This window comes from Halichoeres trimaculatus, unplaced genomic scaffold, assembly GCF_033239565.1.
Source record: "Halichoeres trimaculatus isolate MK-OKI-2021-1 unplaced genomic scaffold, fHalTri1.1 fHalTri1_scaffold_10, whole genome shotgun sequence".
NCBI classification, from domain to species: Eukaryota; Metazoa; Chordata; class Actinopteri; order Labriformes; family Labridae; genus Halichoeres; species Halichoeres trimaculatus.
Window position 1 is genome coordinate 19,698,655 of NW_027437187.1, and position 12,125 is coordinate 19,710,779.

Here is a 12,125-nt window from a genome sequence, read left to right on the forward strand (position 1 = left end):
CTTGAAAAGTTTCTGCAGAAGTATTGCTGTACACAGTCCAAAGCTGTGTCCTAGATTTATGTTCCCCCATAACTTTGGTGATCAATCATAAGTGGAAACACTGTAAGCCCTTCACTGGCAGCAAAATAACACCTGCCTGCTACATCTGACCCTTTTACAGCTGCAGCATGGTCACAAAAAAACTGGAGAAAAAGATAGAGAGAGAATACTTTCTTAGTATCATTGTTTAATTTCTGTTTTATACACTGAAATGCTTATGGCTTTCATATCGCAGCAACCTCTCTACTATCATTTGGCATCTAGCATGACAGTTAAATACACACACTAATAAGTCACCTGCGTTACAAAGCAAAAATAAGAACAGTGAGTTTTAAAACAAATGCACAACTTGTGTATTGTATATAGAAATGATTAATAATATAAAAATATGTATTTCACAGACAACACGGCTGCAAATTGTGCAGACATTAGAACTTCTTTTCTCCTCAAACCACATCCCTGTGTGAGTGGTGGACAGCATTACCACATCCATCCAACGTACACACAATACACACAATACACACACGATGCTGGTGTGTGGAAATGGTCCATGGGAGTAGTGACCATAGCAACAGACCATTCAACAGAGAATACAGCAATGTTATGAAAAGCTATTCATCCAGGAACACGTTCTCTATGGATATTGTGTGTGGAGCTGTGCATGTTTGTGGAACATGTTGCATGTTCTTGGAAAATAACATGAGGTTTCTAAGCCACGCCAGAGGTAGTGTCCTCTACAGGTCTACTCTGGAGTGCCTTGTGGTTAAATACCCAAAGGGTTGAAATTCTGGGTATAGAAAGAACAATGATGTTTTTCACTCTGTAACTTCACTGCATAAACCAGAGTTTACATTTATTTTGGCAGCAAAGTGGGTTTGATGCCGCACAGTTTTAGCTCAACGTCTGCATTCAGCGTGCAAGACTGTGTGGCCAGACACTTTCCGACTGTCAAACAAACAGGAACACATAAAAACATGTTGAGGCAAATCTGTGGCCTGGAACAGGTGTCAGCTGCTGCCCTGCCATATTTTATGAAATTACTCTCTTAAGTGTTAAGGTGAGCCCACCAATAATCAAACAGAAGGCACTACTCAAAAGTGTTTGCTTACTTTCTCTTTTATGACCTGGTCCTTCTCTATATTTTAGAAGCCATCTGACTTCTCTATTGTTTTTTGTCTCTCCCACATTCATGTCTTCCTCTTCTAAAACAATTGAAACATAAGGAAAGGATTGGGAGCGCAGATTGAGAAAAGTGGAAAGTAAAAGAGAGCGTTAGAGATAACGGGGCAGATGGAATGGATGCAAAGAATCAACAGTCCCATGTGAGACCGATAAAAATAAACTCTTTTAGCCTACATTCTCTCCAGCTTTCTCTCTTTCTCCTTCTCGACTGGAGGGCACAGGGAGTGTTATCTAAGTGCTTCTGAAGAAAAAGCAGAAACACGTCCCAACAATAACCCACGTGTGGCAGCACTGTACATGGGAACACTGATGTTTGGCCCAGGTTCAGCTGCTTCGCTGACATTTATCATACTCAGGGCCAAGTGTGTGATTGCACATTGACAAAACACTAAAGTGTGTACAGTGACTGATTCATTCATGCCTAAGGGGAAAAACAACACAAAGCTTCATCAGTGCTGTAATTTGTTTGGTGTCAAGAAGGAATGAAAACAGCTCCTCAACCGCTCTCACATGTTTACAGACTGGTTTGAGGCTGAAGATAATCACTTACATTTTGAGAAGCTATTGTGGCATTTTATAGGCAGGGAAGTCTGACACAGCCTTCCTCTGCTATTTACTGACAAATTTAACTGATTAAGTTTTTTTGTGTAATTTAAATCTGATCTTAAATGTCTTACTGATTTCAGGCATGCTACTCAGCTCTAAATGGCAACATGCCTGTTTGTCAGTCAAATTGTGATTATGCAACCTCAGGATCTCCCTGTAATATCAGAGCAGCAGCAAACAGTAATCAAAGTGATTTAGGGGAGTATAAGTCTAACAAAAAAGTGAACACAGCCACCCGCTTCCTGTACGTGAATGGAACGTCAACTATTCAGAGCGCGAGAAAGCCTCCGAACATTGGGGGCGTTTACCTTCCATGACCGTCAGAGTTTGTACTGTACACAGGAGGAGAAACCCTACTCCGCTCTTAAGATTTTCAGCATGCTCATGAGCTAAATGTCTCCAACAGAAATTTTCAATTCTGTAACTTGATTCATTGGTACCAAAAACCCAAATGTGTAGTTTCCCTTTTTTTAACTTATAGTTTAGTTGTACTGGTGTGATTGTACTCACATGAATGTGTGCTTGTAGATAAGTGTATTCACTTGTGTTCAAGTCCTTGGCTGTGCTACAAAAAGGGGTGGACAGGTTGGAGAGAAGGACTACCCTTGGCAGGACACTCACATCCTATAAAGCTGAAGTACCCTCTCTTCCCTTCCCTGGAGAGTCAACAACATGTGCTCTACTTCTTGTCGCCCATAAACTCACAAACCATATGGATCCTTGTTTACTCCCACGAGGCTCCTTTTACCCTCGGGGTGCCAATTGATCCTGTATCAGCTAATGTAAAAGTGTAATATATGTGAAATTGCTCCATTTTAAGCACTATGTTGGGTTTACTGTAAAACCATCCCCACCCACTTCCTCATTAACACCCAGTCGCATACTTGTTGATACAGTTGGACCTCTCTCATGTTTAGGTAGCCATGGGGTACCTTTGTTATCTTTCCCCCTACTCTAGTGCCCTTCTGCCCCTCCACCCTCGCTTTCAAAGATGTTTTAGATCCCCCAGGGTTCAGCAGGGAGGTTGGGGATGTGTGTGGGTGCAATTCAGTTATATGCATCTGGGCTCTTATGGGGGGGCATGCTGCTGATAAGGTTCACACTTCCCAAATAAACCCTTCCTTGTTGTGTTAATATGAGTTAGGTTTTAAGGAGAGTTAAAAACAAGTGTGTTTTTCTGCTCCCACAGGGACACAGATTTTCCCAGTATTCCCAGTGACCTGTAGGGGTCAGGGTTCCCATGTGTCACAGATCAGAGGTTGTGCTTGCTCAGAACTGGCCAGCTTCTTAAGCTGTCTTGGCAGGTCCTGCTGTGTACTTCACCACAAGGAATCATCTGATTTCCCACTATCCACAAGTAAATCTGAGTCTGCCTCACCTATCGCAGGGGTAATACATAATTTATATGATGGTATAAATGATTCATAGTGCAATAATCCCATGTCACTTGCCTAATGGGACTCAGAGTTTGATGAATTTCTACAGTATTATGTGAATAATATTTCCACCACATTGCAGGCTTGAAAACGATACCTGCACACTATCCTCTGGCTAGAAAGATGGTGCCAAATATTGTCCCCGCCTGCCCAGATTGTAAGTAGTGGCAGTCTAATAACCCAGCTGTCCAAGCTGGTACCTGAAGTCTGACTTCTAATAGAGATATCACTGCATGGGCGTGTTTGACCAATCTGACAGCATGTTGTTTTAAATGACTGATAAACTCACAGGTATCATTAACTATCTACAGATGGCCATCCAGTGATGTGTGTGTACGTGCATGCTTGTGTGTATAATTATGGATCTCCCAGTGCTGAGCGAGAGACATTTCTCCTTGTGAAAGCCATCTGCTGAAACAGACCTGCACCATTCATCCTCAGTGTAATTACCATGCAGAGAAGAACGGAGCGGAAAAATGACATCCAGGGAAAAAAAAAAAAAAAGGGGGGGGGGGGGGATAACTGTAACTGGCAGGAAGTCTATGCGTGGCACCACTTTTCAATGAAAATCTGACAACAGTAGTTGATCAAAACAGGGAGAGGGAGATGGGAAGACAGAAACCATCAGAGCCTGATTTTGGTTGTACTATAAAGATGTATCAGGCAGGAGGGTTTCCTCTGATTTGGCAAAGAAAGTTACTTTTCCAACACCATGAAACTCCTCTGTTGGCTTGATAGTTTATAGAGTGATCCATTAATTATAATAACTCCTGTTTGTAAGCCCCAACTGATTATTTTATTAACCCAGTTAAGCTCTGGTTTAAATGCTAGTACTGGGTTACTATTAGAAAATTGAAACTGTATATTACTTTTAACATAGGATGTTAACTTTGATTTGGTATAGAATTTTTTGTGTTGTTTTTAAAAAAATGCTTCCACTTAGTCAGACTGATTTACATCATTAAAACACAAAGCCACAACTCAATAATCATTGTAAAAAAATATATATATATACATGTTTTCTCAACCCATTTCCTTTATCTATTTTTTTTTCTGAATATTTTTCAAGGAAATCGAAGTGAATAGACCCTCTATCTCATAGAAAAGTGACAAAAGCAGTTACCACAACTTCAGAAGGCACTGCCTTTCTAGGCACCATTTCATCAGCACACCACATGTGGTTTGAGGAGGAAAATCTACATGATGAATCAGCTGTAGCTGTAAGACACTAAAGCTCTACCCTCAGACAAAGCAATAAGCTGCTGAATCATCAAGATTTTAGCATTTATGAAATACAAAGAATTGAGCTCACCTTTGTAGGAGAGTTTTAGCCGGGGGACGTTGTTCTTGGTCTCATGGGCTTTGTTGCCCTCCGCCCTGAGGAGAACCATCCCACACAGCAGCAAAATGCTGCTCCAGAGAGAGCCCATGGTCCTGGGGCAATACAGGCCAGAGAGGTCCTTTAAATACACACCTCCAGTGCGGTCAGTCTCAGATTTAGAGTCGTAGAACAAGTCCTGATAGAAAAAATGTTTCTGCCGTCCACTGATTAAAAAAAATAAATAAAAAGCAGCTTGCGTTTCGGTCCACACTAATTCTCAGCAGGTTTCTTCCCTTGCCAAAAATCAAAAACCTTGTCCTGTTCCAGGGGTCAAAAGCCAAACTTTAAACTCCAGAGGAGACAGAACCTGCAAAGTAGAGTTTGGGGTTATGGGTCAACGTCACAGCAAGAGAGCCTCCCACACTTTTTTAGCCCAATATTAATGTAACCAAAGTAAGCAGATATGAGAAGCTCACCATACTTATTGCTAGGATGAGTGAGAGGGTGTGGGTACGACTGCCATGTCTCTGTCCTGGTGCCCAACCAGCATGCAGCTCTGTCTAAACAGCCATCCACGTTACTGCTGAGTTCCTACCTAAGGCTAAAAAGAGAAAAACAGGTCCTGTTTGTTTCAGCTGTTAATCCAGTCTGCATGGTAAGCACAATCTGCACCGTCTCTCACTCACTCTCTCCCTTTCACTCTGTTTTTTTTTTTTTTTTTTCTGTCTGCCCTTCTCTCTCTACTTAACACCGCTGCGGACTTGTTCAGCCCCACTCAGCGCAGCTCAGCCCTGTCCCCACAGCACAAGGCACACAGTGCAACTGAGAACAGCTGAGGCAGACAGCAGAGTCAGAGGAAGAGAGAGGCAGAGGGAGGGAGGGAGAGAGAGTGTGGTGTAGGTGGGAAAGAGGGTGAGAGAGAGCATAGAAAGCATGAGAGGAAAGAGTAAAAGGAAAGGTGGATGAGGAGGAAAGGGTAGGGTAAGAGGCTATAGAGGGTGATGAAAACAGCAGAACATGAGGGCAGATCTTCAGGGGCAACATTTTAGATTCCAGTGAAGACATCCCACTAAGTATGAAACTTTTTTGTTTGACTTAACAATTGACAAGTCAGATGATAACTGATACACACTGAAAATGTGTTTTAAATCAACCCTTCCAATACTGTCAACTGCTGTTTAGTTTTCTCTAATCATTCGATTCTTGCACTTTTTAATGTAATCAAGTCAAAGAAAGAAAGAAAGAAAGAAAGAAAGAAAGAAAGAAAGAAAGAAAGAAAGAAAGAAAGAAAGAAAGAAAGAAAGAAAGACGAGTATATTAAAGTCTTAATCTGTTGGGGATACACATTGTTTTCTGGTGGACAAAGGCAAGGCCAAACACTGAGACTCCAAATGACCTACACCAGCTGAATGATATGTAACTTTTCTCCAAGCAATGGACATCAACACCAGGAATCTAGTTCATCTGGGACAGATTGATTTGTGCTCAAGATGACATCACACTGATGTAGCTTGTGCTCCATGAGAAACTATCTGGACAATAGACAAATACATCTCGTCTGGCCCATCTGTCTGCTGATGGCGCCACTTGAATTCAACAATCACATGGGTGAACACAGGAGTTCCTAGAATGAATTACAAGCTTACATTCATTTTCAAGCTAAACCTGTCTCCATAGGTTGAAGTGTGATGAATATCATCCTGTGGAACATTATGCCAACTGCTTCTCCTGACATAGGAAATCATTCCAGGAATGAGGTACAGTACAGTGCTTTTAACAAATCCAGGCACTCATCTGGAGAAGCTGAGCTGATCATAGTGATAAACCAGAAAGTAGAAAAGAACATCCAATCTAAATTTATACAATTTTCCCCAAAAAATTAGCAGACCAGATTCAATCTGAGTTAGTCACTTCAGAACAAAGACAGATTGATCGGGGCATTTGTGTCCTACTCCATCATAGTCTGAAGGGGAGGTTCCTGTCTTTTCTTTCAAACCATTCCAAATGAGATGTCAATCTCTCTCTAAACAGCAGACCCTCAGTGAGCTGATTCCTCCTCGTGGTGAATTATAATGACTTTAGTGGCAATGGTGTGGTTAAGACCTCTAACAGGCTGTATCCATCTGGATAAAGAGCCATCAGACAGTGGGAGGAGAGCTGAACTAATCCTGTAGAGAGTGGATGGGCCTCTCGGTTATGCTAATGCAAGCTGGCGCTTGGAGGTTTCAAGGAGAACACTGGAGACTATGAAGAACAAGTGTCACGCCACAGTCCCTGCTTCCCAAACAGACCAGATTAGGGGCTGGAACAGACAGGTCTCTTTCTTTGCTGTGTGGGATTGGCAGTGTTGACGTACTAGTTCATTATTCTAAGGATCGTGTAACACAATCTGCCATAACTGAGGCCAGCCTGAGGGATTCTCCAAGGTGAATGACCCTCTTTGGACTGTTATTCCAGACTCTATCTGGCCATACTCAGTGCATGCTGATTACTGCAGAGTTTTCTCGTTATTAAAGTTTAAGCAAAACAACGTCAACTACACAATTACTTGAAGGGATGTTACAGAGTTCTGCGATTTTAACTTCCATCCAAAGGAAAGTAAACTCAGTAAAGTTTTAGCATAGTTTCACCTCTTGTTAAAGTTGGGGGAGATACATGCTTACAATCATTTTCATGATACAATTTTGCTCTAAACAAATAGCGAATGTTTGATTTAAAAAAATTGACATATTTATGTTTTCCCAGATTTTGACCTGGTCCAGTTGTCATCTAGCTTTTGCACAGGTCTACCAAGACACAAGCTAACAAGGCAATTTGCTATCAAAAGTCTCCACAAAGAAAATAAAAAGGGACATATTGTTCCAGTCAGAGGGTTCGAGCAGAGCCTTGTTTTCAGAGTTCCAGCTGCAGACAAAATAAAACATGGATGGCTCAATAGATCCCCCAGAGTGACTAACAACAGTAAAAACAACAAGACAAGCAATGTGCAATGTGTCTGCAAATCTGAGAATGTGCACTACACTGTTCAAAGCAGTCTTATTGGGAACCTGAGGCCTTTAAATTACAAAATGTTGCCAATGTGAACTCAACCTAAAGCCGCGTTTCCACCAAGCAGTCCGGGTCGGTTCGTCTCGGTACGGTGCGCTTCTAGCGGCGTTTCCACTGACTCATCCCGGGATGGATCCCTAAAAACCGAGACGAGCCGTCCCACTTTTTTGGGACCCTTTCGTATGGGTGCCAGACTGAACCGATCTGCTCTCGGGAGGTGGAGCAACACACTGCAGACGGTTGATTGGTCAAAAGAATCGTCACTTACCCCGACAGCGGCTGCATTTCTCCTGGCGGCAAACAGACTTCTCTGAAACGAAGCTTGATTGCACTTTGTAACAGAGAGTTACATGAAAATCACAGAGAGGACGAAATGCTGCATGTCTTCCATCCGTGCTCTTTGTTTACTGTGTCGCGTTTTCTTCTTTGTTGGATTTAATCGCGGGGTAAGCTGCTACGGCGTCGCGCTATTGTTTACCAGCTGTGGCTTCCGGCATGCGGCTTACACGCTGCCCACCACGAGAGGGCACAGTTTGCTGTGGAAACGCAAACGGGATGAGACATAACTGTCCCAAACCGTCCCAAACCGTACTGAACCGACCCGTACTGCTTGGTGGAAACGCAGCTTATGTGATTCGCGTTTAGATGAGACACAGAGGTGGGCCTTTAGCCAACTAGCAGATAGCAACATGGTGCCCTAATGTCAGCCAGTTCGCCAATGCCTTTATAGGCAAAACATACAAGCTTTACGGTTTCAAAAGGAGTTATAAAACAATCCACCCCGGTCAGTACCCTTTATGCCAGATTTTGGATTCATACTTTTACAAGAAGATTCAGGCAGGCTGTCCATATTCATGTTGAGTTAATAGTTTCCTACTTAAAAGTTGTTGTACGTATACACCCTGAATGCCCTTACTTATTCATTGTCTCTTTAACGTTTCTCCTTTTCTTCTTTTATTGCTTTTATCTTCTCGATTAAACCTCAAAGCTGTTACCAGGACACAAAATTGCAGTGTCTTGTTCCCTACAGTTTATTTTAGGTTTCTATTTTGTAAAACTGTCACATAGTATCCTTTTTTGCATCTCATGCCCCCACTGAGATGGGGTTTATCCTTGACTCTGTGTGTTTTCACAGAGCCCAGAGGCAGCTGAGTAGTTCAAGGGGATTCCCCTTTCTCAAGCACCAATTTGGCCTGATGGTCCAAACTCTTAGATTCACCAAAGACAAAAGGCTCTGAGTACCCAGAGATTCGGGTTCATCAACTCATGTGTCCAAATACAGAGGGAGAGTGGGTTTCTTTAACATGTGGAGGGTTATGGTATGTATGGAAGTTGTGCTGATAAGTGCTGTGCAGAAGGTACAGCATTGGAGGAGTGAGCCCCCCACATCACAACTCACTCAACCCTCTTCAAACAATACCCTCCACACCTCAGCACACCTCCTGCCTACACAAGTACACCCCCAACCCTCAGATCTCTCCACACACAAGCTGCTTTTCTCCCCTGCCTCCCTTTGACCATCACCAACCCCCTCTCCCCACTCCAGCCATACATCAGCCCCTAACTGCTGCCATGTCCGTCAATCCCTCTGCACCCACACCCCACATGGAAAACTCATTCCAACACTTTCTCCATTCCTCTGTCCACTCCTCCTCTTAACTGTTTCATTCATTCTGACCTCCACCTCCTCTCAACAAGCCTGGGAACACAATCCCCTTAATGAGAGGATTTGGTTCAGCAAAATGATGCACAAGTCCAAGACAAGCAAATTAACCACATTTGCCGCCCACCTATCCTTTACAATACCAGTCTGCATAGTTCACCCATGCACCCACCCACCCACCCAGCTGTAGTTAAGATTAGCTTCATGGAAGGCAGCACTGAGTGATTGGAGCAGCCAGCATGTGTGAGAAAAAAAAAAACTCACCACTACAGAAAAGTGCATGAAGATGGAATATGTAGAGGACAAAGGCATAGTGCAGTTTTTAATGTTTCCACCTGTGTTTGTTTTTGACTGATCTGACTGGAATAATGTTAAAAGAAGCCTTACTCACATGTGCACAGAACTCCAGATTGGACTAGGATTGTCTACCTGACATCACCCAAACTTTTACCTGCCAGCCCCCTTGTGAAATTTCAGCAAGAAGTCAGGTAGTGCTGATATGAGAACATAGCAGTAAACATTCAAGGCAATCCACTGCAATGTGAGTGGCTAGAGTATCAAAACTTGAAACATAACTATTTCAACCCTGAAACGGCAACATGAGTTGTGTTGTATATAAACTTCCAAAGTCAAATATGGACAGATTTTTTAAGATGAGAACAGGGATGTCTGTCATCTGTCTTTTTGTACCTAACATAAATTTAAAAGATGCACAATACAGATTTTCTGAGTTGGTATGATAACTGATACTAAACTACTGTTGATGGCCAAAACCAATAAATTTATCATTTACCTGAACCAAACCAAACCAACCAAACAAGAGTCAATGGCAAAATAAGCTGTTTGGCATTGGCAGAGAAGATTTGGCAATTTTTTCATGGGCACAGCCCACATATTCAGCTCCGCTGCTCATCACACAAATGGATGTCCATTACAAATGTGGCATCATTTAAAAGAGAAACAAACAGGCCTTCCAACGGTATAAAATCTATTGCCAAGAAGCATTTTTGCAACAGAGAGATAACTAACAAACAGAAATTTTCTTAATTTTTGTGCTAAGTTCATGCCATTAAGTCCCTGTGACTATAATCATTAGGGACAGGTATCGAATTAGGTACTTTTCTTACTACTGACTGAATTCTGTCTGCAGTATCGAGTACCGATTTTCGTAAAATCCTGTAAAACCCCGTTTCGGTCTAAACGCATCTTTGTGACTGTGGGGAGTGGAAGAGTAGGCAATTTTTCATGCTGAACACAGTATTGTAGGTTTCTGTAATGAGAAATAAATATGTTGAATTGAAAATTTTTGAGATTTTATCATTAAATAAATCAATATTTATTACCACATAAACACACACAAAAGTATTGAAAATTGGTACCGTTCAGGTGCCAGGCTTGGCTAATATATCACTTCAAATGTGAAAGGTACCCAACCCCTATTTATCATGCCACTCATGCTGTTTGGATGTGATTAAACTAAATAAGTTTTAAGATCACCTCATACAAGATGGGTTAGATTATCTGCAAACATCTTAAGAGTTTTGCAAATGTGCCATAAGTGAGAAAAATTCTTACGTTGCGTACCCACCGAAAGCGTGGAGAGCAAATGTATTCGCACGTGAAATCGTGCCGCGCTGGACGCTCAAGTTCTGACGCTGGTACAAATATGCAAAAAACGCTCACCGCTCGCCGTGGCTTCGTTGCACGAAAAGTCCACCATCATCATTTCATCGTCAAACATGGCTCCGATCACCACCATCGCTGCTCTGTACCTGCTGTCAAGAAGTCAGCTGCGGACTAGGCGCCGACGTAGGTACTGGATGCATGCTACCCTACAGAGACGGTGTGAGCTCAGTGAGTTCCACCGTCTCTTGCAGGAGCTGTGTCTGGACGACGGCCGGTTCCAGCGGTACTTCAGGCTGACCGTTGCCCAGTTTGAAGACCTGATATTCAGGGTTGGTGCCAGGATCTCCTGCCTGGATACCAACTACAGGCGCTCCATTCCAGCCGCGGAGCGCCTGTCCATCGGTGACGATCTCCATGCTGGTAGGCTGTCCCGGCGTGTCGAGACGCTCGCTCGCTCGAAAAGTTCAATTATTTCAACGTGAGCGTCAAGCGTTGAACGGTGAGCAGCGAGCGTTTTTCGCTAGAAACACTCGCTGCTCACCGCTCAACGCTTGAACGCTTGCTCGCCCCTACACAGCGTCAATTCGCAGTTTTAAATTGACTTTGTATGTAATATCAACGCGCGAAAAATTTGCGATGCTTTCAGTGGGTACACACTGTTAGAGTTTGTCACAATATGGCTCTCTGTTGCTTGTGACACTGTGACACTAGATTTTCAAGCCCTGGTTTTAGTGGGACCATAGACTGTTTAAAACATGGACATAGCCTCCACGACATCATTCATCTGTTCCTGATACTGTGAAATGAAGCCAATCTGTGGAAGCAGCCACATTTGATCTGACACTGGTTTTGAGCTTCATTAGGGCGCAGTCACACTGGCCATCCAAACCGTGCTGTGCTTTAGCACGATTGCCCCCCCCCCCCCCCCCCCCCCCCCCCCCCCCACAGCGCTGTTCCTCAGTTGCAGAGTACGGCCAGCGGTCACGCTTCTCCTATATGAACCACACTTTAGCAGGTATCACACACGCGCATGGCCCGCCTGAGTAATCGTGAAGCGTCTGTTTACATGAAGCGCGATCTCATCAGAGTCAGCACAATGAGACACAGGGAGCACTTTAAACTTTAGAGACTTTTGGACTTGTAATAAGTCGTTTTCATCCGACACACCCCTCTAACACCCCTCTAACACCCCTCTAACACCCCC

The 12,125-nt window shown here is 43.2% G+C and overlaps 1 protein-coding gene across 2 annotated transcripts in view; it reads right to left on the minus strand.

The window, feature by feature from the left end:
* Window positions 1-12,125, minus strand: part of sema3ab (sema domain, immunoglobulin domain (Ig), short basic domain, secreted, (semaphorin) 3Ab) — a 43,655-nt gene that overhangs the window by 17,211 nt on the left and 14,319 nt on the right. The window contains exons 2-3 of one of the 2 annotated variants that reach the window (XM_074678235.1): window positions 5,061-5,185; window positions 4,576-4,951 (exon numbers count right to left, since the gene is read on the minus strand). In XM_074678235.1, the coding sequence (XP_074534336.1) occupies window positions 4,576-4,693 (118 nt within the window). In that variant the 5' untranslated portion in view covers window positions 4,694-4,951; window positions 5,061-5,185. Of the gene's footprint in view, window positions 1-4,575; window positions 4,952-5,060; window positions 5,406-12,125 lie in introns of those variants that run through there. The other variant, XM_074678236.1, reaches the window with a different exon arrangement.